A 23,782-nucleotide genomic window follows, 5' to 3' on the forward strand; every position below is an offset into this window, starting at 1 on the left:
TGGCGCATAGCAACCAATCACAGCTCAGCTACTTTTAACCAGCTCTGGTGAAATGAGAGATGCTTAATGATTGGTTGCAAGGAAAACTGTTGGTCATAGCAACCAATCGCAGCTTAGTTTCTTTTGAACAGCTCTGGTGAAATGAAAGATGCTTCATGATTGGTTGGTGATACACACACACACACACACACACACACACACACACACACACATTGATTTTTACATATAGAGATTTGCACATTCCCAAACTCTACACTCCGAGACCCCCCTAATATAAGCGGAGATTACAAATGGAGCGAAAATGAATATAAAACTGATACCAAAGAGTGCATCCGTTTTTACTCTATTCATAATGGGTTCTTTTCAATGAAATACTGGATCCAATATAAAGGGATGACAACTGCACACGTGTAAGCAAGCAAAGTGCTCATTCTAGAACTGCTGTAAATGGATATAGTATGCATTGTAAATGAAGTTTTTGTTTATGCATTTACCCCCCCCCCCCATCTACGTTGAATCCTTCCGCATGGGTTTTCGGCACCAAAAACGCAAAACGCAGAAAAACCTGATACCTGCATTTTTTATGCTTTTTTTTTTTTTTGTGCTTTGAGTGAAAAAGGGCTGCAAAAATGGTGAAATTCTTCAGTTTTTAAAAACGCAGCAGTTTTCCAATTCAGTCAGGGAAAAAGAAAAACCTGACGTGTGTGCATGAGATTTCAGAAATCTCATAGCTTTTGCTGGTACGTAACTTTTAATTTGTTTAAAAAAAAAAAAATACAGCAAAAGTGCAATGTGTGACCATAGCCTAAAAGGGAAATATTTTTAAATGGATCTATTCGTATTTCCAAGTGCACCACAAAAATGTGGTGAAAAGCAGGACTTTCTTGAATGCAGAAAACCTTTTTTAGGGCCATTGATATGAAAGGACTGCTAATGCTGATGGTCATGTAAAATAAAGCCAGTGGGGTGGGTACTTGCCCTCCACTGCTGGGGTCTGTATTTTGGCTGTGATGTCACGTTGATCACCCTATCAGCCTAACGCTGAGCTCAGAAGCTTGTGCTGTTTACATCCATATCACCGCTTAGCCCAGTGTTTGGCTGCAGTGGTGATGTTTGTCGATATGACGTCACTACTGCAACCAAAACTTGGGAGACTGGAGAAGGAAAGTGAGGTTGAATTTGATACTAGGGTTTGGCCATCAATATCTGTTACCCAAAAAACCTCTGTAAGGAGGAGTTGCTGGAATACCCATTTATAAGTCAATATAGAAATGTATGAAGCTCATTGTGTGTTCCCTTTTTTTACAGATCCAGATTCCGAACAGGATGTGGCTTTTAAATCTGCACAAGAACGAGCCGACATAGTTGCCAAATACGACAAGGTGAGTCTGCTCATCGTTGCGTAGACGTCCATGGCAGTAATTGACAGCTTAGCCAGTGCAGCCAAGCTTCTTTCTCAGGGACTTCTTATGTGCCAGTTATGTCACCACTGCTAGTGATGCTTTTTTAGAGGAAACCAGCGCCTGAAAAGGGTTTCCCCTGCACATATAACTTGTGCTTTCATTGTATGGTTAGGTATGTACATCACATGACCAGGACAGATTTTCCTCCCCTTGAAGTAATATAGTGGTCTGTGCTCTCATCCTGCCAGGATTTTGGAGGTGCCGAGTAGAGACTGTGCTGTCCCACTGCTGATCCTGCAGCCACGGTCGGTGCCGCCCAAATCCTGGCTGACCGTGCACACTTTCAGTCATTGAGTGCTAAATGTAAATCGCTCCATTTTATTTACATCCTTGCATGTGTGTCTGTAAAAGTCTCCGAAACTTAGTGATGCATAATAAGAAGCACATATGAAGGTGTTTTTCTCTGCACTTTTCTGCTGTTTTCTCACCTCTTAGCAGCACGGACTACACAAGAGGAGCTGTGATCATCACTGTGCCGCAAGTGGCAAGAGCTCGCCACACTCTGCGAGGAGGGAATTTATTCTAACGCTGCATGCGGAATCCCTTCGCTGCTTATAATGTATACTAAGTTGGGTGACTGACTTGTTACTTTCAAGCATTTTTTTCTCTGATATTATTCACTTTGCTGATACGTACCTACTCATACCCATCCTACTATGAACTGCATATTGTTAGAAATAATATGGGAATTATCAAATAAAACCCTTTAACAGATTATTTTTTTTAAAATTACAAGTAAAGGAGTTGTATGGTTGAACTGCAAAAAATAGGCCAAGGATGCTCATGCTTTAAAATGCCAAAATAAGCATTTCGTACCTCCAGAAGCCATGCCTTTGCTTCCCCGTACCCTTCTTTATTCACGGGACCATGAGAGATGATGTGCTGCAGCCAATCACTGGTCTCAACGATGAGGCCAAGTAGACAATGTAAGACCGCTGAACCTTTGGATTGGCTGCAGCAGTCACATATTGACATGTCATCACTGCGTGAGCAGCAAAGAAATATTACATTAAAGGAACGAGATATTTTCACACAATCCTGTATTTTCACAAGCCAATTGAAATTACTACAGTAAGAACATTTTAAATATGAGCAATGGTTTCTACACAGTCAATTATTCCCTGAAGTCAAATTGTACTTTGTTTCATGCTTTTTTACTAAAAAAAAAAATCAGGCTGAAGGGGTTTGCCACCACTTTGATATCGATGACCTGTGCTTCCAATGGAACATGAATGTCAAATGCTTCCGAAGCCAGGTGACTGGCTCGTCCATTGCAGAATATCCCATTACTTTACCATGGGAAGATATGGGGTTGCTTTTGCTGTATGTATTGAATCCTTACTGTTACATATAATTATCTGTACTCTCACTGTGGAATTACTGCCCTTTCCGTTTTGAAGCATTTGACCTAATCTCTCCAGAACGGTTCCATATATTGTCCACACATGACGTAAGATGTGATTTGCTTCAGATCACGAGCGCTTCCTTTCCTTCTTCAGACTGTTCTCTCCCCATCATTCTGGCACAGCTTCATCTTTGTTTCGTCTGCCTATACAATCCATAGCTGTGCAGCTTTCATCGAATTTTAATGAAAGTCTAATCCAACCTTCTTGTTCATGAGTGTTCCTAGCAGTGTGCGTCTTTGGATAAACCGTCTGGATTTATATTCTTGAAGGTGTGTTGTGATTGAAGACTTTCACAGTGATACACCCACCTCCTAGAGACTGTTCTTGATCTTAATTTGACATTGTGAAGGCGTTTTTGTTTACTTTTTCTAATGTGCGCTTCCAGGTTTTTTTCTCCTTCTGAGCACAACAGTGCCAAGTTGTTAATTTGGCCAATCCTAAAATTTCTGCTTTTCTCTTGGAGAATCCTTTTTAGTTTTCAGATTAATGATGGCCTCCACCTGCATGGACATCTCATTGTACTGCACATGAGGAAATCCCATATACAGCAACCAAATTCTAATTGAACACCTGCTTGTTCATGTTGAACTCATCCCCCCTCCCCCAATATCTACCCTACATGTATGATACAGCTGGCATTGATGAAGCCAGCTTCTTCAGCAGGGTGTATCAAAACTTTTTCCACCAGTAATGCCACCCATAAAATCTGTAATATTCAATTAAAGTACTGAGATCTTTTTGGGTGGAAAAATAAAAATAAAGAAAATAATGGTGTTGCATAAATATACACATCCTTAAACTAATATTGTGTTGAAGTACCCTTAGAATCTCTGACAGCATTTAGTCCATTATGGCAGGAATCTATCATCATGGTACATCTAGATTTTGCAATCTTTCCCCACTCTTCCTTGCAGCAGCACGCCAAATCTGTTAGATTGCGAGGTCATATCCTGTGTACAGCCCCCCTTCAAGTCAACCACAGGTTTTTATTTGAATTCAGTTCTGGGCTCTGGCTTGCCCATCCCAAAGCTTTGATCTTCTGGTGAAGCCCTTCTTTGATTGATTAGCATGTATGTTTAGTGGTGTTTACGAAAGGTGAAATTCCTCTTACATCTTCAGCTTTTAATGAGTCCTGAAGGTTTTGTTGCAAAATTGGCTGATATATTTGGAACTTGTAGTAATTCCCTCCACTTTAACTAAAGCCCCAGTTCCAGCTGCCAAAACATCCATAAAGCACAATGCTGCCTCTGCCATGCTTCACTGTGGTTATGGTATTCTTTTGGTGATGCGCGGTGTTGACTTTGTGCCAAACATACCTCTTCCTTTTAGAATTATGGCCAAAAAGTCCAACTTCTCAGACCACGACGTGTGTTCCTACATGCTTTTGGAAGATTTTGTGTAGGTTTTGGTGTTTTTTTTTTTTTTTTTTTTTCTTGTAAGACAAGGCTTCTGTGTTTCCACCCTACACCACAGGCTAGACGTGATGAATACAGAAGGGGGTTGTCACATGCAATATACAACCAGCAATTGCCAGAAATTCCTGGAACGCAAATATTTTTGCAGTCCTCTGGGCAGCCTCCTGTATAAATTTTCTTGTCTGCATCAAGTTTTGAAGAACATCTAGTTTTAGCTAATGTCACTGTTGTGATATATTAAAGCCACTTCTTGATAACCAACCTCTGTGTTCACTTTTTGGAGATTTCTGTTGATTTGGCAACTCACTGGCTTTATAAATGGCGCTCCCAACCTTCTCCAGGAAAAGCTGCTCCCCAAATGCCGAGTCGCACTTCTCTTCTGAGCCCTTTCATGTGCCCAGACAGTGGTATATGGCCATATATAGGATATTGCTAGACTTGAGAGAAATTATGATTCACTGTTTTATTATTGTTGTTGTTGTTACTAGCCATTGTAAAGATGAAACCTAAATCTCATTGTAAGAAATGGAAGCTATTTTATTTTCACACAGACCAATGGTAATGAAATCGATGAAACCTATGTGGGATAAAAATGCTCATCGGTAGCTAAATTTTTTTAAGGGTTGTAGTTTCTCAAATGAAGGTCATCTAGCGGGAGTAATTTGCAATGTCCCTGAGATGCCAATCATAGCAAAAAGCCTACAAAATTTTCCCTTCCGAGTGCACAAACAATAATTCACAACCACATATTGGGTATTGCCCGTGTTCGAGAGTAATGGCGTAACATGTATTTTTCAATCCATTTTTCTCGTATTTTCGAAAATGAAAATTTTAGCACTAAAGCACTGTTTTTAGTATAAAAAAAGCAAAAAACCCACATAGGAATTAAAAAAATTGTCCCAGAAGTAAAAAATCCTGTGAAGCACCTGTGGATTCAAAATGCTCAACACATCCCTTGAAGAATTCTTGATTGGTTTAGTTTTTGAAATGGTGACCCTTTTGGAGAATTTTAACTGTTCTGGCACTTTAGAGGTTCTGCAAACTGTTCTAGCCAATTTGCACTTCAGAGGCCAAATACTGTTTTTCTCTTGGGCCTTACATTGAGTCTAAACAGTAATTTTCAACCACATATTGGATATTGGCACACTCAGCAGATATTTCTTTACAGATTGCTTGGTCTATTTTCTCCTAATACACTTTTGTGAAAATGAAAAATATGGGGCTAAAGCAACATTTTGGTGGGGAAAAAAATATTTTAATTTTCATGCCCCAAAGTATAGAAATGTTTGTATATCACCTGTGGGTCTAAAATGGCCACTACAACCCAGACAAATTCCTTGACGTGGTATGGATTCCAAAATAGTGCCACTGTAAGGGGTACACTCTGGGCTCCGCTAATTTAACATGGCTATTGCAGTCATTCCACATTGCGTGAATTCTTGTGAGGCACCTGATTTGAGGATATGAATACACTGATTGGGGGGGGTTGTTGATAAAATGTTATCACTTGTGGTGGTTCTCTAATACGATGGCCCTCAGTCACTTAAAAACGGAATGTAACTGAAAGGCATGTAATAAAGTAATACAATTTGTGTTTTAAATTGTATGCCCTTACCGCGCAAAACAGTTACTTCCCATATCTATAATGGCATAAATTGTAAAGTTTGAAAATAGCTAATTTTTCAAAATTGTATACAATTTCCAGTATTTTCATAAATAAGCGGAAATATCTTAAAAAAAAAAAAAAAAAAAAAAATCCTGTAGCTATGGATTAATGAAAAAAGGAAACTTACCTGCTGCCACCCTTTGCATTCAGTGCGGGCCAACCCTAACGGTTCGGTTATCTCTTACAATGGTCTGTTGCAGTGGTCAGGCGACAAACGGTGCGTCACAGAGAAATATCCACTCGGGTTCTGTGACTGACCTCTGTAGCATGGGAAAATATATAGATATATATATATATATATATATATATATATATATATATATATATATATATATATATATATATACATACATACATACATACATACATACATACATACACACACACACACACACACACACACACACACACACAATAAATATATTTTTAATAGAAGTAATCCATGCCCAAAGTGTTTTTCTTGTCGGACATACCTTTTAAATCATGACCTATTAATTTTTAAGGCGGCGACAAGCAACAGTTGCCATCAGGCCTCGGACAGATTACCGTACTTTTAAGCATGTGAAAAATGGCAAGGTTACCCAGAAAAATGTCAATAATTCCAAAATATATATTTTAAAAATATTTTTAATTAAAGCTGGAATTCTTCATTTTAATATCACCTCTGGCTTTTGTGTTAAATTCAGTTGTATGAGCGTAAGCGGTAAAATGGCTGCTTTCTTCTCTAATGCGCACAACCATATCATGTAGAGGTGTGGTCCACAATCCACAATTTAATGCCGGTACGCAGCTATGGGCCCATTCTTTATCCAAGAGATGCACTGTGCTAGAGCTAAAAAATATTGGATACTGTGCTAATCATCTAGAATATTATATACATGTCTCACTGTGATCTTGTGAAAATGACTCTGCTTTCCATTAACAACAGGGCCGAGAAGGTGCAAAGATTGAGCCTTGGGAGGATGCGGATTATCTTGTTTACAAGGTCACCGACAGATTTGGCTTTCTCCAGTAAGTGTTTCTTCCTGGGGTAGACTGTAGGGGTGACAGATATTGCTGGCATTTTAATAACATTTATTGCCAAGTTGTTGCGTGATTGAGTTTGTGCTTGCATGCCGATTTCCAGTTATTAAACTTTAATGTGTGTCTTTTCAAAATGAAATTATGTGCCTCTGGAGAACACAAGTGATTCATTCAGAGCGTAAAATGAAGATGAACTGCTTCATTTACGCTATTATTTTCATTCTCTTTTAAACACCCCTCCCTAGCTTCTTGTTTCTATGAACTTGCTGCTCTTTAGCTAATGTTTCACAAAAGCTGAAGTTATTACCAGGGATAGAGCTGAATTTTTTGCACTGGTCATTGTGAAAGTGTCCCTAACCGTATTGTCAGTTAGGTCTCTTTCACACTTCCGTTTTTACTTGTCAGTTAAAATCCGCCAAAATGGCGAAAAGCGGATCCGTTTGTTACTGATGCAACCGTACCGTTTTTTTGACGGATCCGTTGAATGCAGAATTTTAAAGGAACCGCAGTCCGAGAGAGAGAGATTATTTGTCGTCCGCCAGAAAGGATTAATTTTCTCCCTGACTTCCTTTCTCCAGGCATGCGCACTGGAAAATGCGGATCCTACAATAAAAAAAACGTTGCAGGGTCCGTCCAGGCATGCCGGCGGACGCAAAAAATTTGGCGGATCCGCAAAAAAAGGTTCCAACGGATGGCCATCTGTCAAGATCCGCCAGTAATGCAACTCAATGGGGAAAAAAACGGATCCGCCAAAAAAATGGCGGATCCGTTTTTTTCAAAAACTGGCGGATTTTGACTGATGGTCAAAAACGGAAGTGTGAAAAAGGGCTTACCATATATATCCGTATTATGCCCTTTGCAGATGTGTACTATGTTACTTATACAGTGGCTTGTGAAAGTATTCACCTCTTTTGCTTTTTTTTTTAACCTATTTTGTTACATTGCAACCTGTATGTAAATACTTTTGTAGTCAGATTTGTGTGATGCATCAGCGCTAAATAGTTTAAGTTAGTGACGTGAGAATTAATGTAGTCCTAAATTAAATGTATGGGATCAAATAACTAAAAATTGACTTGCATATGTACTTTCCCGTTTTGCGATGAAGCCCCTAAAAATTTTGGGGCAAACAATTACCTTCATAACTCACATGCTTGGTGAAAGGAAGATCACCCGTGTGCAATTTGAGTGTCCCATGGTCTGTTAGTATATACACAAGTTTACTGGAAAGCCTCAGAGGCTGCAACACCACACCATTAAGCAAGAGGCACCACTAACCAAACACCATGAAGACCAATTGCATCTCAAAACAAGTCGGGGACAAAGTTGTTGAGGAGTCCAAGTCAAACCTGGGTTATTTAAAAAAAAAAAAAAAAAAAAAAAAATCCCAATCTCTGATGATCCCCTGGAGCACCATCAAATAGAAAGAACATGGCACCATAGCAAACCTGCCAAGAGAGCTGAAGACTAAGTCTCCCAGCCTGGGCAATGAGGGCATTAATCAGGGCGGCAGCACAGAGACCAAAGGTATCCCTGAAGAAGCTGCAGAATCCTCGTAGACTTGAGTATCTGTCCATACAACCACAATAAGCCGTACACTGCATTGAGGTGGCCTTTATGGAAGAGTGGGATTAAAAAAGCATTTACGTACACACAAATTGTAAGGCTCGTTTTGCGTTTGCCAAAAGACATGTGGGAGGCTCCCCAAATGTATGGAGGAAGATTCTGTGGTCAGATGAGACCAAATTTAACTTATTGGCCACCAAGGTAAATGCTATGTCTGGTGCCAAACCAACACAGCTCATCACCCCAAGAACACTAACCCCTAGTGAAACATGGCGGTGGCAGCATCTTGCTGTGCAGATGATATTTGACAGCAGGACAGGAAATATTGTCTGAGTCCAAGGGAAAATAGATGGTGTGAAATACAGAGATAGTCTTGTGCAAAACCTGTTTCAGTCTGGCAGTGATTTGACATTGGGATGGAGGCTCACCTTCCAACAAGACAATGACCCAAAGCATATTGCTAAAGCAACACTCGAGCGGTTTAAGGGGAAACGTGTAAATGTTTTGGAGTGGCCTCGTCAAAGCCCAGACCTTTAATCCAATTGAGAATCTGTGGTCAGCCTTGAAGATTGCTGTTCATCATAAGAAACCACCTGGAAGAAGGTGGAACAGTTTTGCCTTGAAGAATGGGCAAAAATCCCAGTATCAATATGTGGAAAGCTCAGAGATTTCTTTAAAGGGACTTGCAGCTGTAATTGCAACAAAAGGACGCTCTGCAGATTACTGACTTTAGAGGGGGGGGGGGGGGTTGTGAATAGTTAGGACACCTATACTGAAACCTTCAGTGTGCATGTTTGTTGATTGTTTCACAATAAAATGAAAACCAAATGTTCACAGTTATCGGGATGTTCTTTACATGAACTGATGCAAACCCTAAAAAAAAAACAAAATGTAAAATTCCAGGTTGTGAGGTGGCAAAACACAAAAAATGCCAAGAAGGTGAATACATTTGCAAGGCATTACAGGTATTTTTCACTATGAAGGCCACTATTTGCTTTCACAGTGCACCTTTCATTCTGCTTGTCAGGTGACAAATGAGTTGTCGTGTGTTGTAAGTGTCAAATCACTGTTTTCTAGTACTTGCTTCAGTATGTATGTCTGAGCAGATTTTCAGGAGGTAGTAATTGCTTACAGTGCTACCTCTGGAAAATCTGCTCGGACATACAGTATGAGTAACAATACAGTATAAACTCTTGCAGGCAGTCATTGCATTACTGAATTGTCAAAGATGTGTTCTATATGTCTGTTATGGCAGTGCACATGGTAATTACTAAGTGCAGGTGTGTACAAACGCTATTCTCCTAGTCAATAGTGGTCCTCGGGGGCAGTACTGTTATGAATGGGTCACCGAGGAGGAACAACAAAAAGCTAAGTCCCAGAAAACCATAGAGGTTGGTCACTATGCAGATTGCAGATCCCTGATCTTAACCACACAACTAACAGTAGCAGTGGAGCGTTCCTACGTTGTTCCTAGACGCCTCGTCACCGCCGGAGGACTACATAAACCTAAAGCAAGAAAAGGGAAAACTAACTGCCCCAGAGCAGACCCCAAAGGAAAATAATGTCCAACACGTCTGATAGCAAAATTAACCCTGAAGTCACTAGACTTCTCCCACTATATCAGCACTCTGAAATATTCTGAAACAGAGCAAAAAGAGGCCAATCTAATAAGGGGCAAATTGGCAAATACAGATAAATAGGAGTGGAAGTTCAGCATAGCCCCAGCAGGGGCAAGCTGACCACACAAGAAACTGAATTGACCAACAAGCGCAAGTGTGAACATTAGCAAAAAACAAACTTAACTTAAGACTGGAAGAGAGCTGAAGTCCAAGACCTGAGAAGCAGACTGAATCACCAGCACTAGGATAGGGCGTCAGCTGTCTTATATCCAGTCTGATACTCCAGAGATCCAATCGTTATCCTTCTCATCAGGTGGCAGATCACTACCACTTAAACCAACCTCACTACCTCCTGTCACCACCAGAGGGAGAACAGAAGGAGAGCTCTCAACTGGTGGAGCAGAAAATGAGCTCATAACACAGTACCCTGCTGATCACACAAGGGGTCCTATTCTAAGAATGTTCCTTTAATATAAAGGTGTTTGACACAAAATAGAAAATTAAACAGTCTTTATAAGATTCCAGCTAAAGGGGTTATCCAGAGAAGGAAAAATGTTTAATCGTGGTCTCTGTCTAACATGAGAGAATGTACAAATATGTAGTATTATAAAGCGGATGTCTTGTGCTGCCAGAGTTTGTCGTCACCTGAATATAGGAAGTTCTGTACTCTCCAGCACTATGATGATTGTGACCTTGGGTTAGGTCATCCTTCTTTACAAGAGACTGAATAGATCTGTTTTGACAGCCCCTTCTGGGCATGTGATTGGCTCCCACACTAATACAGAGTGCATGAGCTTGTGAGATGTGGGGATGGAGATCAGACGAGGCAGTAGTGGGCTTGGAGTTCACTAGGCAAGATGAAAGTACCCGTCCTGCCCCATATGTGGGAGAAGACAACCATGGCTACAGCATTTATAATGAGGATCCGTCAGTATTGCTTGTACTGAATTTCAGAATAAGAACAATGGGGTTGGGATACGTTAGGTGTTTTATCATGATTATGGTAATTATACTTCGGTGTCTAACCTCTGTAATGTAGTTATAAGTATAAAACATATATTTAATGTTCTGTAATTCCATCTTTTTAGAAGACTTTATTTTGATTTTGGTGTTATTTGTATTTTTTGGGGGGAGGGTAGCTTTAAATATATTACCATTAAAATACAAATTTTAATTTACTGCTATATAAACATTCTGAAATTTTCCAGCAAGATTCTGTTTTGTCCTTGAAGTCACTGTCTAATTGTTGGCCATTCAGTCAATTCACTATTTCATTGCTGGCCACACATTAGGTTTTGCCCAAATCCATCAATTTCGTCAAGAGTGGCCAAGATTCTAACCTAAAAGGAGACAGGAAAACACTTCAAGCCCGAGGACCTATACTTTGTTACCCTTGAGCAGCAGTCCCAACCTTTCTGACACTGAAAGCCACATTTAGCTCCTGAGAGAGGTCACAAGCGACATCCAGCTCCTGCCTCCTCACAGTAGTGGCATCCAAAGCCCCCATTATGGGTATAATGATACCCAAAACTTTTCAACAGAAATCACCCCAAATCAGTATACCAAGATCCAGCAGTTCCCACAATACCCCATTCAGTATTCTCCCATCAAGCACTCCCACCACAGTGTCGCATCCAGCTTCATGCACCTCCTAACAGGTGGTATCATCCTATTCCCAGCGTACCATACTTAAATCTATCTCTAAAGCCCCAAGACCAGTAAATGTGCATCCAGATCTGCTCTTCTGTGCAGGGTTACTCTCAAAATTCACCATTTTGAGATGTTCTCTACATACTTGTTTGCTAGACCTAGTGCTAATGCATCAAGCTGGCAGACGGTCGCCAGCCACAATTCATGGAACTGTGAGCCACATATGGCTACCGAACTACAGGTTGGGGACCCCTTTTCTAGAGATTCCTCTAATTTATTGCCTGGCAAACCTGCCTGCTTGTTTTTGATGAACCAAGCATTACATGTTAGGGCAGTTGTCAGATATAGGTGTTTATGTGGAAGTCTGGGAGATGGATGATATTTATCTTTCCTATATGGCATCATTATTTCCACAACGCTTTACAAACCTCATTACTGTCCCTATTGGGACTCACAATCTGAGTTTCCTATCAGTAGGTCTGTGTATGGGATTCCTCCCACACTCCAAACTCCTTGCAGATGTCCTTGGCTAGCCGCTGAGCCACCCTGCTGTTTATATAGCATGTCTATCTTGAAATTTGCTCCTATCACACTATCCAAGTATAGGTACATTAAAATATTAGCTTGTAGAACTGACCCAGATGGCTAATGTGTATGATACCATAAGGCTGGTCAATAAACATTCTCATTTATTGGCGCTATTGTAATTTGTCCTAATGGCTATATCAGTGTAATGTTTAGTGTGTGATGTGACTAAATTCGAAGCTTCTATGGGATATTCCATCAGCACATGGAAGGGCAAGGTTCCTCAGGAGAATGCTTGCATAAGTCTGTGTGCCTCTGCCGGTCATGTCCATTAGGCCCCTTAAGGATCCTTGTCATAATTGACTTCCACTTGGCAGATACGTCCTACTGTTATGGAACATTTCCTATACAAAGAATTAAAAGTTCCCAGTTTCTTGTTTCAGACCTGGGACTCTCTTGGACTAGGTTGGTTAGGAATAAGGCTTGTGACATTTTTTGGAAACCTCTATATAGATGTCACCATTCTGGTTTTAAACTGCCCTTTTCTAAGCTGAGATTACCAGTTTAGTATCTTCTCCATCTCCAGAGTACTATATCCTTATAGTTAAGTACATTTCCAGAAGCAATTCAGAGGTTATAAGGCTATTCGGCCCACTTAAAATTCCCGAGCACTTTCTTCAGATGCTTCATGTTCTCCTGAATGATGATATTTTGAGCTGCCATTTTTTAGACTTTTATGTTGTAAGTGATTTGTCATTTCAGAGTGTTGCCCGAAGCGCACATAAAAATGTTGGAGCTACAAATTAAAGCTAGTCTCACCTATTATTTATTAGCGATTTCAATGTAAATTAAGTGGGTTATGTGTCTACAGGGTCAGTTTTACTATCCTTTATAAGAAATAAGTCATATAAACTAGCCTGGGAAAGATTAAAATGTAGTCCAAGAGAGACTTTAGTAATTACACACTTATATGTTGCATATATTTAGTTTTATTCTTTTTTTTTTTTTTTTTTTTTCAAACCCTTGATTGATTTTGTTTATCTTGCGATTTTGAAGGACATGTGTGTAGATCTTCACAAATATACAGTGGGGCAAAAAAGTATTTAGTCAGTCAGCAATAGTGCAAGTTCCACCACTTAAAAAGATGAGAGGCGTCTGTAATTTACATCATAGGTAGACCTCAACTATGGGAGACAAACTGAGAAAAAAAAATCCAGAAAATCACATTGTCTGTTTTTTTTTCATTTTATTTGCATATTATGGTGGAAAATAAGTATTTGGTCAGAAACAAGCAATCAAGATTTCTGGCTCTCACAGACCTGTAACTTCTTCTTTAAGAGTCTCCTCTTTCCTCCACTCATTACCTGTAGTAATGGCACCTGTTTAAACTTGTTATCAGTATAAAAAGACACCTGTGCACACCCTCAAACAGTCTGACTCCAAACTCCACTATGGTGAAGACCAAAGAGCTGTCAAAGGACACCAGAAACAAAATTGTAGCCCTACACCAGGCTGGGAAGACTGAATCTGCAATAGCCAACCAGCTTGGAGTGAAGAAATCAACTGTGGGAGCAATAATTAGAAAATGGAAGACATACAAGACCACTGATAATCTCCCTCGATCTTGTGCTCCACGCAAAATCCCACCCCGTGGGGTCAGAATGATCACAAGAACGGTGAGCAAAAATCCCAGAACCACGCGGGGGACCTAGTGAATGAACTGCAGAGAGCTGGGACCAATGTAACAAGGCCTACCATAAGTAACACACTACGCCACCATGGACTCAGATCCTGCAGTGCCAGACGTGTCCCACTGCTTAAGCCTGTACATGTCCGGGCCCATCTGAAGTTTGCTAGAGAGCATTTGGATGATCCAGAGGAGTTTTGGGAGAATGTCCTATGGTCTGATGAAACCAAATTGGAACTGTTTGGTAGAAACACAACTTGTCGTGTTTGGAGGAAAAAGAATACTGAGTTGCATCCATCAAACACCATACCTACTGTAAAGCATGGTGGTGGAAACATCATGCTTTGGGGCTGTTTCTCTGCAAAGGGGCCAGGACGACTGATCGGGTACATGAAAGAATGAATGGGGCCATGTATCGTGAGATTTTGAGTGCAAACCTCCTTCCATCAGCAAGGGCATTGATGATGAAACGTGGCTGGGTCTTTCAACATGACAATGATCCAAAGCACACCACCAGGGCAACGAAGGAGTGGCTTCGTAAGAAGCATTTCAAGGTCCTGGAGTGGCCTAGCCAGTCTCCAGATCTCAACCCTATAGAAAACCTTTGGAGGGAGTTGAAAGTCCGTGTTGCCAAGCGAAAAGCCAAAAACATCACTGCTCTAGAGGAGATCTGCATTGAGGAATGGGCCAACATACCAACAACAGTGTGTGGCAACCTTGTGAAGACTTACAGAAAACGTTTGACCTCTGTCATTGCCAACAAAGGATATATCACAAAGTATTGAGATGAAATTTTGTTTCTGACCAAATACTTATTTTCCACCATAATATGCAAATAAAATGAAAAAAAAACAGACAATGTGATTTTCTGGATTTTTTTTTTCTCAGTTTGTCTCCCATAGTTGAGGTCTACTTATGATGTAAATTACAGACGCCTCTCATCTTTTTAAGTGGTGGAACTTGCACTATTGCTGACTGACTAAATACTTTTTTGCCCCACTGTACCTCTACACTCTGTATTCTTTTTAATATATTTCCTGGTATCCAGGCAGCTATTACTACTTTATGAGGACTATATGCTGATCTGAGGGGCTCAGTGGCTTTCAATACAGTACTCCGCACTCATTTGTTAGTTTTTCTTTGAATTCATTGTGTGGTAACTAATTTTCTATTTTTATTTAATCATTGAAACCATTTTAGATATTTGTAGGGGGAAAAAGTAAATTCAAGATTGTTACTTTTTTTCCCCCCCTCTTTAATGGAGCTGTTAGAAGGAACCTGTCACCTCGTTTTTAAGGTCCCAGTGTGCTGTTAGTGAAGCATTGTGAATCACCAACGTTTTTGTCAAAAAAATCTCCCAAGTATTCCCGATAGGTTTAAAAAACACACTTTATACCGTTAGGGGATTCCCTCACATACCTTTTCTTTAAGTCATGGGGGTGGTGACTATCTCTTTCAGTCATGGTTCAGTCAGTGTGGTTTTGAAATTATGCACAGGATTGTGATTGGTTGTCGTGACTGGCCTTGTCACGGCAGCCATGTAGTAAATCCTGCGAATGCTCACGGATTCTGGGTGTACAGCCCCAGCTTCATGTCTGATGTGCAGGAGCGTGCATTAATCTGAACACTTGCAGAAGAACCACAGAATTGTTGTCACGCTCGGGATGGGAAAGTCCAGCAGATGGCACAACACAATACGGGATGGAAAAGGGACAGGAAGGCTCTAACAATAGGGAACGAGGGATGGGGCCCCTCCTAATCAACAACCTGTGCCTATCCATAAGCTCCTCTAATGCCGTATGCGGGTCCTTCCCACCGCCACCATCACGCGCCTAGTCCCTAGCTTTCACCTCACAATACCCTGGCTAGTGCACTGGCCAGTACAAACGCAGGGGATAGTGACAAGCACGAGACAGACAAGGTAAGAAAACAAGCAACTTGGCTCCAGGCTCCGCTGCCAAGCTTCACTCCGCAGAGGATATGGAAACAGGACCCCGAACTCCACTGAAGTAGCAGATTCAGCGCTAACGCCAGAGAGCTGCAAACTTCAAGGCTGGCATACCTAGAAAACTATCGCCAACAGCTGATGTGCCAGGTGACTTTTTAAAGTATGGGGAGAGTGGTCACCACCCACATGAGCTGACCAGCAACTCAGCCTCTGCCAGCAAGGAAACTGGCATTAACCCTTGCTGGCCAAAAGTAAAAACCAGGTTTAAATTAACCCCTTTCTGACACTTGACGTACTATCCCGTCCATATGCCTTGGGCCCGTATGCCCATGGATAGGATAGTACGTCATAGCGATCAGCTGCACTCACGGGGGGAGCGTAGTTGATCGCGGCCGGGTGTCAGCTGATTATCACAGCTGACACCCGGCACCATGTGCCAGGAGCGGACACAGACCGCTCCCAGCACATTAACCCCTGGCACACTGCGATCAAACATGATCGCAGTGTACCGGGGGCATAGGGAATCATGCAGGGGGGCTCCCTCTGAGCTCCCCTGAGACCCACGGAACAACGCGATGTGCTCGCGTTGTTCCGAGGGCCTCCTCCCTGCAGGCCCCCGGATCCAAGATGGCCGCAGGGTCCTGCAGGGAGGTGGCTTCTCAGTGCCTGCTGAGAAAGCCTCCTGCAGTGACTGTCAGATCGCTGATCTGACACAGTGCATTGCAAAGTGTCAAATCAGCGATCTGACACTATATAGTAATGTCCCCCCCCTTTTGGAGTCCAATTTCTCCTGTCGCCCTTGGGAAGATAAATCATTAAGGACAAAAAGATCATTTTTGTGGAATAAAATGATTTTTTTATTTTTATGGCTTTACGTTATAAACTTCTGTGAATCACTTGGGGGTTCAAAGTGCTCACCACACATCTAGATAAGTTCCTTGGGGGGGAGTCTAGTTTCGAAAATGGGGTCACTTGTGGGGGAGTTTCCACTGTTTAGGCACATCAGGGGCTCTCCAAACGAGATATGACACCCGCAGACCATTCCATCAAAGTCTGCATTTCAAAACATCACTACTTCCCTTCCGAGCCCCAACGTGTGCCCATACAGTAGTTTTCTCCCACATATGGGGTATCCACGTACTCAGGGCAAATTGGACAACAACTTTTAGGGTCCTGTTTCTCTTGGGAAAATAAAAATTGGGGGTGAAAAGATAATTTTTGTGGAAAAAATGATTTTTTTAATTTTACGGCTGTACGTTATAAACTTCTGTGAAGCCTTTGGGGGTTCAAAGTTCCCACTACACATCTAGATAAGTTCCTTGTGGGGTCTGGTTTCCAAAATGGGGTCACTTGTGGAGGGTTTCCACTGTTTAGGTACATCAGGGGCTCTCCAAATGTGACATGGCGTCCGATCTCAATTCCAGCCAATTTTGCATCGAAAAAGTCAAACAGCGCTCCTTCCCTTCCAAGCTCTGCCATGCGCCGAAACAGTGGTCCCCCCCCCCCCCCCCCACCACCACATATCAGGTATCGGCGTACTCAGGAGAAATTGCACAATAACTTTCGCAGTCCAATTTCTCCTGTTACCCTTGGTAAAATAAAAAAAAAAAAAATCGGACCTGAAGTAATTTCTTTTGTGAAAAAAAGCTAAATGTTCATTTTTTTTTTTTTTAAACATTAAAAAAATTGCTGTGAAGCACCTGAATGGTTAATAGACTTTATTGAATGTGGTTTTGAGCACATTGAAGGATGCAGTTTTTAGAATGGTGTCACTTTGAGGGATCTATATGATAGAAAATACCCAAAAGTGACTTCAAATGCGATGTGGTCCCTAAAAAAAATGGTGTTGCAAAAATGCGAAATCGCTGGTCAACTTTTAACCCTTATAACGTCCTAAAAAAAAAAAAAAAAAAAAAAATTTTGGTTTCAAAATTGTGCTGATGTAAAATAAACATGTGGGAAATGTTATTTATTAAGGTTTTTTGTGTGCCATATCTCTAATTTTAGGGCATGAAAAGTCAAAGTTGGAAAATTGCGAAATTTTCGCCAAATTTCCTTTTTTTTCCCCAAATAAACGCAAGTTATATCAATGAAATTTTACCACTAACATGAAGTACAATATGTCACAAGAAAACATTGTCAGAATCACCAGGATCCATGGAAGCGTTTCAGAGTTATTACCTCATAAAGGGACAGTGGTCGGAATTGTAAAAATTGGCCCGGTCATTAACGTGCAAACCAACCTTGGGGGTAAAGGGGTTAAGGCAGAACCAGAGCTGTTATGACTCCAAAAATGAGTTGTGACAATTGTGGCCTTCCTCATCTAAACAAACCTAAAGAGATGCAAGTATTGGTGGAACTTCCCAAGTTTTGGGTTCCTGGTTTACTTCAGGAGGTAAGGCCCCACAATACTACGAATATGTTGGGAGTAGTGAAAATGCTTAGCTCACATAAGTGCAAATTGTGTATTTACAGGTCAGAATTTGTCTTTTTGATTTGTATTCTGGCTTATTACGCACTTAGGTGATGGCCCACGTGGAGTCATCATATCTATATGTAGCTTATGCTGCAGATTCACCCTACACTTCACCACTGCCTGATGGACGTAAAGTCAACTTTAAAAATGTCATAGAATTTGACATGCTGCGAAACTGAGCAGTTTCTGTACGTTTTTGCACCACAAGGATGAGACTTGTAGTTTGTTTTTTACCTGCATTATTCCACAGCCCAGTCCATGTAGACTAATGCAGCGCTTCCACTTGCGACTTATTTAGACAGGCTAACCGCCCTTCCCAAGCGCACAGAATGAGTGGTAATACAATTGTTCCGTGCACACGTGCTGCCGAGAACTACAGCCCATGTCCTGTTTACACAGGATGAATTTGCTGCCGACAATGATCAAGCATAAAAAATGGTTTCACTCAACAAGCGATTGTTTTGGGTGATTAGCAGCCTGTTTGCACTGATCGATAAGGTAACGAGCATTCCTCTGATCCATCAATGACTATATTATACCTGTGTAAGGGCACCGTAATTCTTATGGGGAGATGCGTCTGGTTAGCTGCAGCTTCCCCCATTGCAAGAACAGCTGAGAATTGGGTATTTTGACACTAGATCTGCGTCACTCAGTTGATCACTTTGCCAGAATTATAAAAATATGGCCTGTCTTCATAAGACCTGATTTGAAATTCAGTTGATCTAATACGGTATAGAAAGTACACCCTAAGGTGGAAATGCCATTAAAGCAGTAATGAGCTTCAAGGATTTTGGTCTTTAATGTGACTTCAGAACTGTCCAAATATACACAGTCTTAAGGGCATGTCACACTAAGAGATATCGCTAGCAATATCTCTATAACTAGTGATGTTATAGTGATATTGCTAGCGATATCGCTATGTGTGATACTTACCTACGACCGGCTCCCCCGCTGGTTATCGCTGATCGCGCGAGAACGTTCAGGACTGTTTCTCGCCATCTGCTTCCTGCGGCGCTTCCTGCTGTGAGGACGAGCGACGCGTGGAGCCGGACGGGAGGACGCAGGATCGCCTGGTGTGACAGGTAAGTAGCGATCCCCGTCCCCAGCGATGTCGCTGGTGAGATCTGCCTATGTGGCAGCTCACTAGCGACCACTTAGCGATGTACCAGCGATCCTGACCGCGTCATATTGCTGGTCGGGATCGCTGGTACATCGCTAAGTGTGACAGTACCTTTAGTGTAACGAGAAGATTAACGAGAAGAGAGAGAGGCCAAAAAAAAAAAAAAGTTCTAAGTCTTATCCTCCTATATATTCAGACATAGCTTGGGGATAGCATTTATGCAGGGGGCATTTATGCACACTTTATCCAAGTACAGTTTATCAAAGTACTGGCAGTTATAACATGGCAGTTAGACAGGGCAGGAGACAGGTAAGACATTTATATACATCTACTCCCTGTACATTTGGAGTACAACAAATATATACCATATGCATTTGTGTAATTTTAATCCTGGCCACTGCATTCACACACATCCACCGCCCTGGCATTAACTCTCTACACTCCATCCACATTGGCCCCTCGCTTCTTTCCTCTCCTATGTATAGCACTCATGCTCTTTTCACGTTGTTAAATTGCACAGATCCAGTCAGTCCCACCATTCAACATCAGAGACGCACACACAAATCACTTAACCATCTGCTCACTCTTTCTATCCTCCTTCTCCTAGTCGCAGGAGACATTGCTCCCAACCCTGGTCCCCCATGTTATAGAGAGTCAAACCCCCCGACTGCTACACTTAGAAACCCCTCTAATCTTATTAATATTCCATGCATGCCATCTGTCTCTCTTAATTGTGCACTTTGGAATTCTCGCTCAGTGTGTAACAAACTCTCCTTCATTCATGACTTTTTCCTTTCTAATTCTCTTAACCTCCTGGCTCTTACTGAAACCTGGATCCAGCAGTCAGACACTACCGCTGCTGCTGCTCTTTCATACGGGGGGCTTCACTTCTCTCATACCCCAAGATCAGACAGTAGAGCTGGTGGAGGCGTTGGTCTGCTCCTATCACCAAAATGTACCTTTCAGGTTATCCCTCAAGTACCCTCACTTGTCTTCCCTTCTTTTGAGGTCCATGCCGTCAGACTCTACACCCCCTTCTCCATGCGAGTGGCGGTGGTGTATCGTCCTCCCGGCCCCTCCCATCAGTTCCTGGATCATTTTGCCACTTGGCTTCCACATTTTCTCTCTTGTGACATCACTACCCTCATCATGGGAGATTTCAACATCCCCATTGCTCTTCCCCTCTCACCATCTGCTACTCACCTTTTATCTCTAACCTTCTCGTTTGGCCTTTCGCAGCTTACTAATTCTCCAACGCATGAAGACGGAAACTCCCTCGACTTGGTCTTCTCTCGGCTTTGTGCAGTGGATGATTTTGCAAACTCCCCTCTCCCACTCTCTGACCACAATCTTCTTTCATTCTCTATCAAGAACTGCCATGCTGCTCAGGTCACCCCCACTGTCCAGACTTATAGAAACATACAGGCCATTAACACCCAGAAACTTATGAAGAACTTGCAGTCTTCATTGGCCCCTATCTCCTCCCTCTCATGTCCTGATTCTGCATTGAAGCATTACAATGAAACACTTCAAAGTGCCCTGGATGAATTTGCACCCCCTATAAATAGAACACCACAACGCAGACGGCGACAACCCTGGCACACGGTGCAAACACGTTTCCTGCAGCGGTGCTCCAGGTGCGCCGAACGTCTGTGGAGAAAATCCAATCTACCCGAAGATTTCATCCATTTTAAGTTTATGCTTAGAACATACAACACTGCCCTTCACCTCTCAAAACAAACCTATTTCAACACCCTCATCACCTCACTGTCCAATAACCCGAAACGTCTCTTTGACACTTTTCATTCTCTACTCAATCCAAGAGTACAGGCCCCAACCACGGAGCTCCGAGCTAACGATCTGGCCAATTACTTCAAAGAAAAAATTGACCAGATCCGACAGGAAATTATCTCCCAATCACCTCATACCATGCACTGTCCTCCCTCCCCCACTGCATCTAACTCACATTCTGATTTTGAACCAGTCACAGAAGAAGAAGTAAGCAGGCTCCTTGCATCTTCTCGCCCAACTACTTGCACCAGTGACCCATTTCCGTCACAGCTCCTCCAGTCCCTTTCCCCTGCTGTCACCCCTCACCTAACTAAAATATTTAACCTCTCTCTCTCTTCTGGTATTTTTCCCTCCTCATTTAAGCATGCCATCATACATCCACTACTTAAAAAACCATCCCTCGACCAAAACTGTGCCGCTAACTATAGACCTGTCTCTAATCTTCCCTTCATCTCTAAACTCCTGGAACGCCTGGTCCACTCCCGTCTTATCCGCTATCTCTCAGAAAACTCTCTTCTCGACCCTCTCCAATCCGGTTTCCGCTCTTTACACTCCACTGAAACTGCCCTCACTAAAGTCTCCAATGATCTGCTAACAGCTAAATCAAATGGTCACTACTCCATGCTAATTCTCTTGGATCTCTCTGCAGCATTCGACACTGTGGATCATCAGCTCCTCCTCACTATGCTCCGTTCCATTGGCCTCAAGGATACCGTTCTCTCCTGGTTCTCCTCCTATCTCTCCGACCGCTCCTTTACTGTATCTTTTGCCAGTTCCTCCTCCTCTCATCTTCCCCTTACTGTTGGGGTCCCCCAAGGATCGGTTCTAGGCCCCCTCCTCTTCTCCTTGTACACTGCCCCTATTGGTCAAACAATCAGTAGATTTGGTTTCCAGTACCATCTCTATGCTGATGACACCCAATTATACGCTTCTTCTCCTGACATCACGCCAGCCTTTCTAGAAAACACCGGCGATTGTCTAAACGCTGTGTCTAATATCATGTCCTCACTATATCTGAAACTGAACCTGTCAAAGACTGAACTCCTGGTGTTTCCTCCCTCTACTAATGTACCTATACCCGACATTGCCATTTCTGTGTGTGGTTCCACTATTACTCCCCAGCAACAGGCCCGCTGTCTTGGGGTCATACTTGATTCCGAGCTTTCCTTTGCCCCCCACATTCGATCACTGGCTCGCTCTTGTCATCTGCACCTCAAAAACATTTCTAGAATTCGACCTTTTCTTACCTTTGACTCTGCAAAAACTCTTACTGTTTCTCTTATTCATTCTCGTCTCGACTATTGTAACTCTTTTCGAATCGGTCTCCCTCTTACCAAACTCTCCCCTCTCCAATCTGTCTTGAATGCTGCAGCCAGGATCATATTCCTCACCAATCGTTACACCGATGCCTCTACCTTGTGCCAGTCATTACACTGGCTACCCATCCACTCCAGAATTCAGTATAAACTTATTACCCTCACTCACAAAGCCCTCCATGGCTCAGCACCACCCTATATCTCCTCCCTTGTTTCAGTATACCACCCTACCCGCGCCCTCCGTTCTGCTGATGACCTGAGGTTAGCATCCTCAATAGTCAGAACCTCCCACTCCCGTCTCCAAGACTTTACACGTGCCGCGCCAATTCTTTGGAATGCACTTCCCAGGTCAATACGATTAGTCCCCAATCCCCACAATTTTAAGCGTGTCCCGAAAACGCATTTATTCAGACTGGCCTATCGCCTCAACACATTAACCTAATCTATCCCTGTGTGGCAGAGCCAAAAGTTTTACCATAACCAGGTTCCCCGCATCATTCTCCCACATGCTTTATGCATCCATTAGCCCTCTGTGTCCGTACTGTCACACACCTAACATTATGGTTGGTCCATACAATCAGGGCAACTGTTACCACCCACCTTTCGTGTCTACCTCTTTCCTCACAGACTGTAAGCTTGCGAGCAGGGCCCTCTTTCCTCTTGGTATTTGCTATAATCTACTGTATGTGATTATTGTTATGCTGTAATGTCTATTGTCTGTACAAATCCCCTCTGAAATGTAAAGTGCTGCGGAATATGTCGGCGCTATAAAAATAAAATTTATTATATAGTGTAGTTTCTCAGAATTGCATTATGTGCCTTTCTTCATAATACTAGGTTTGAGATCAGAAATACATGCAGCAGTTTCTTTGATTGCTCTATTAACCATCTACTGACAAGGTCTTGGAAATACAGTGCTTTAATTGCATCCAGGGTGGGGGAAGGGTCCAATAAATTTGGAAACTTGCCCTTCAGCTTGGTGCCTATGTGCGCTCTGGTTGTGATCCTGCTGTCTGATCCGCTGAATGCGGACAGGAGTAATATCTGTGCTTATACTGCCTCTAACTGGATGAGGACATGTCATGCAGCTAACTCATTCACGTCTCATTTACTC

At 42.2% G+C, this 23,782-nt stretch overlaps 1 protein-coding gene across 3 annotated transcripts in view; it reads left to right on the top strand.

Moving 5' to 3' along the window:
• USP6NL (USP6 N-terminal like) overlaps nt 1-23,782 on the top strand; it is a 267,801-nt gene that overhangs the window by 133,243 nt on the left and 110,776 nt on the right. For all 3 annotated transcript variants that reach the window (XM_073588992.1, XM_073588991.1, XM_073588990.1), the window contains 2 exons: nt 1,309-1,382; nt 6,879-6,961. Coding sequence is in view for 2 of the 3 variants with exons in the window: in XM_073588991.1 (XP_073445092.1) it covers nt 1,309-1,382; nt 6,879-6,961 (157 nt within the window). In the remaining variant the exon portion in view is untranslated. The remainder of the gene's footprint in view (nt 1-1,308; nt 1,383-6,878; nt 6,962-23,782) is intronic.

Source organism: Dendrobates tinctorius, unplaced genomic scaffold, assembly GCF_039654945.1.
Source record: "Dendrobates tinctorius isolate UK_male_01 unplaced genomic scaffold, ASM3965494v1 ptg000105l, whole genome shotgun sequence".
NCBI lineage: Eukaryota > Metazoa > Chordata > Amphibia > Anura > Dendrobatidae > Dendrobates > Dendrobates tinctorius.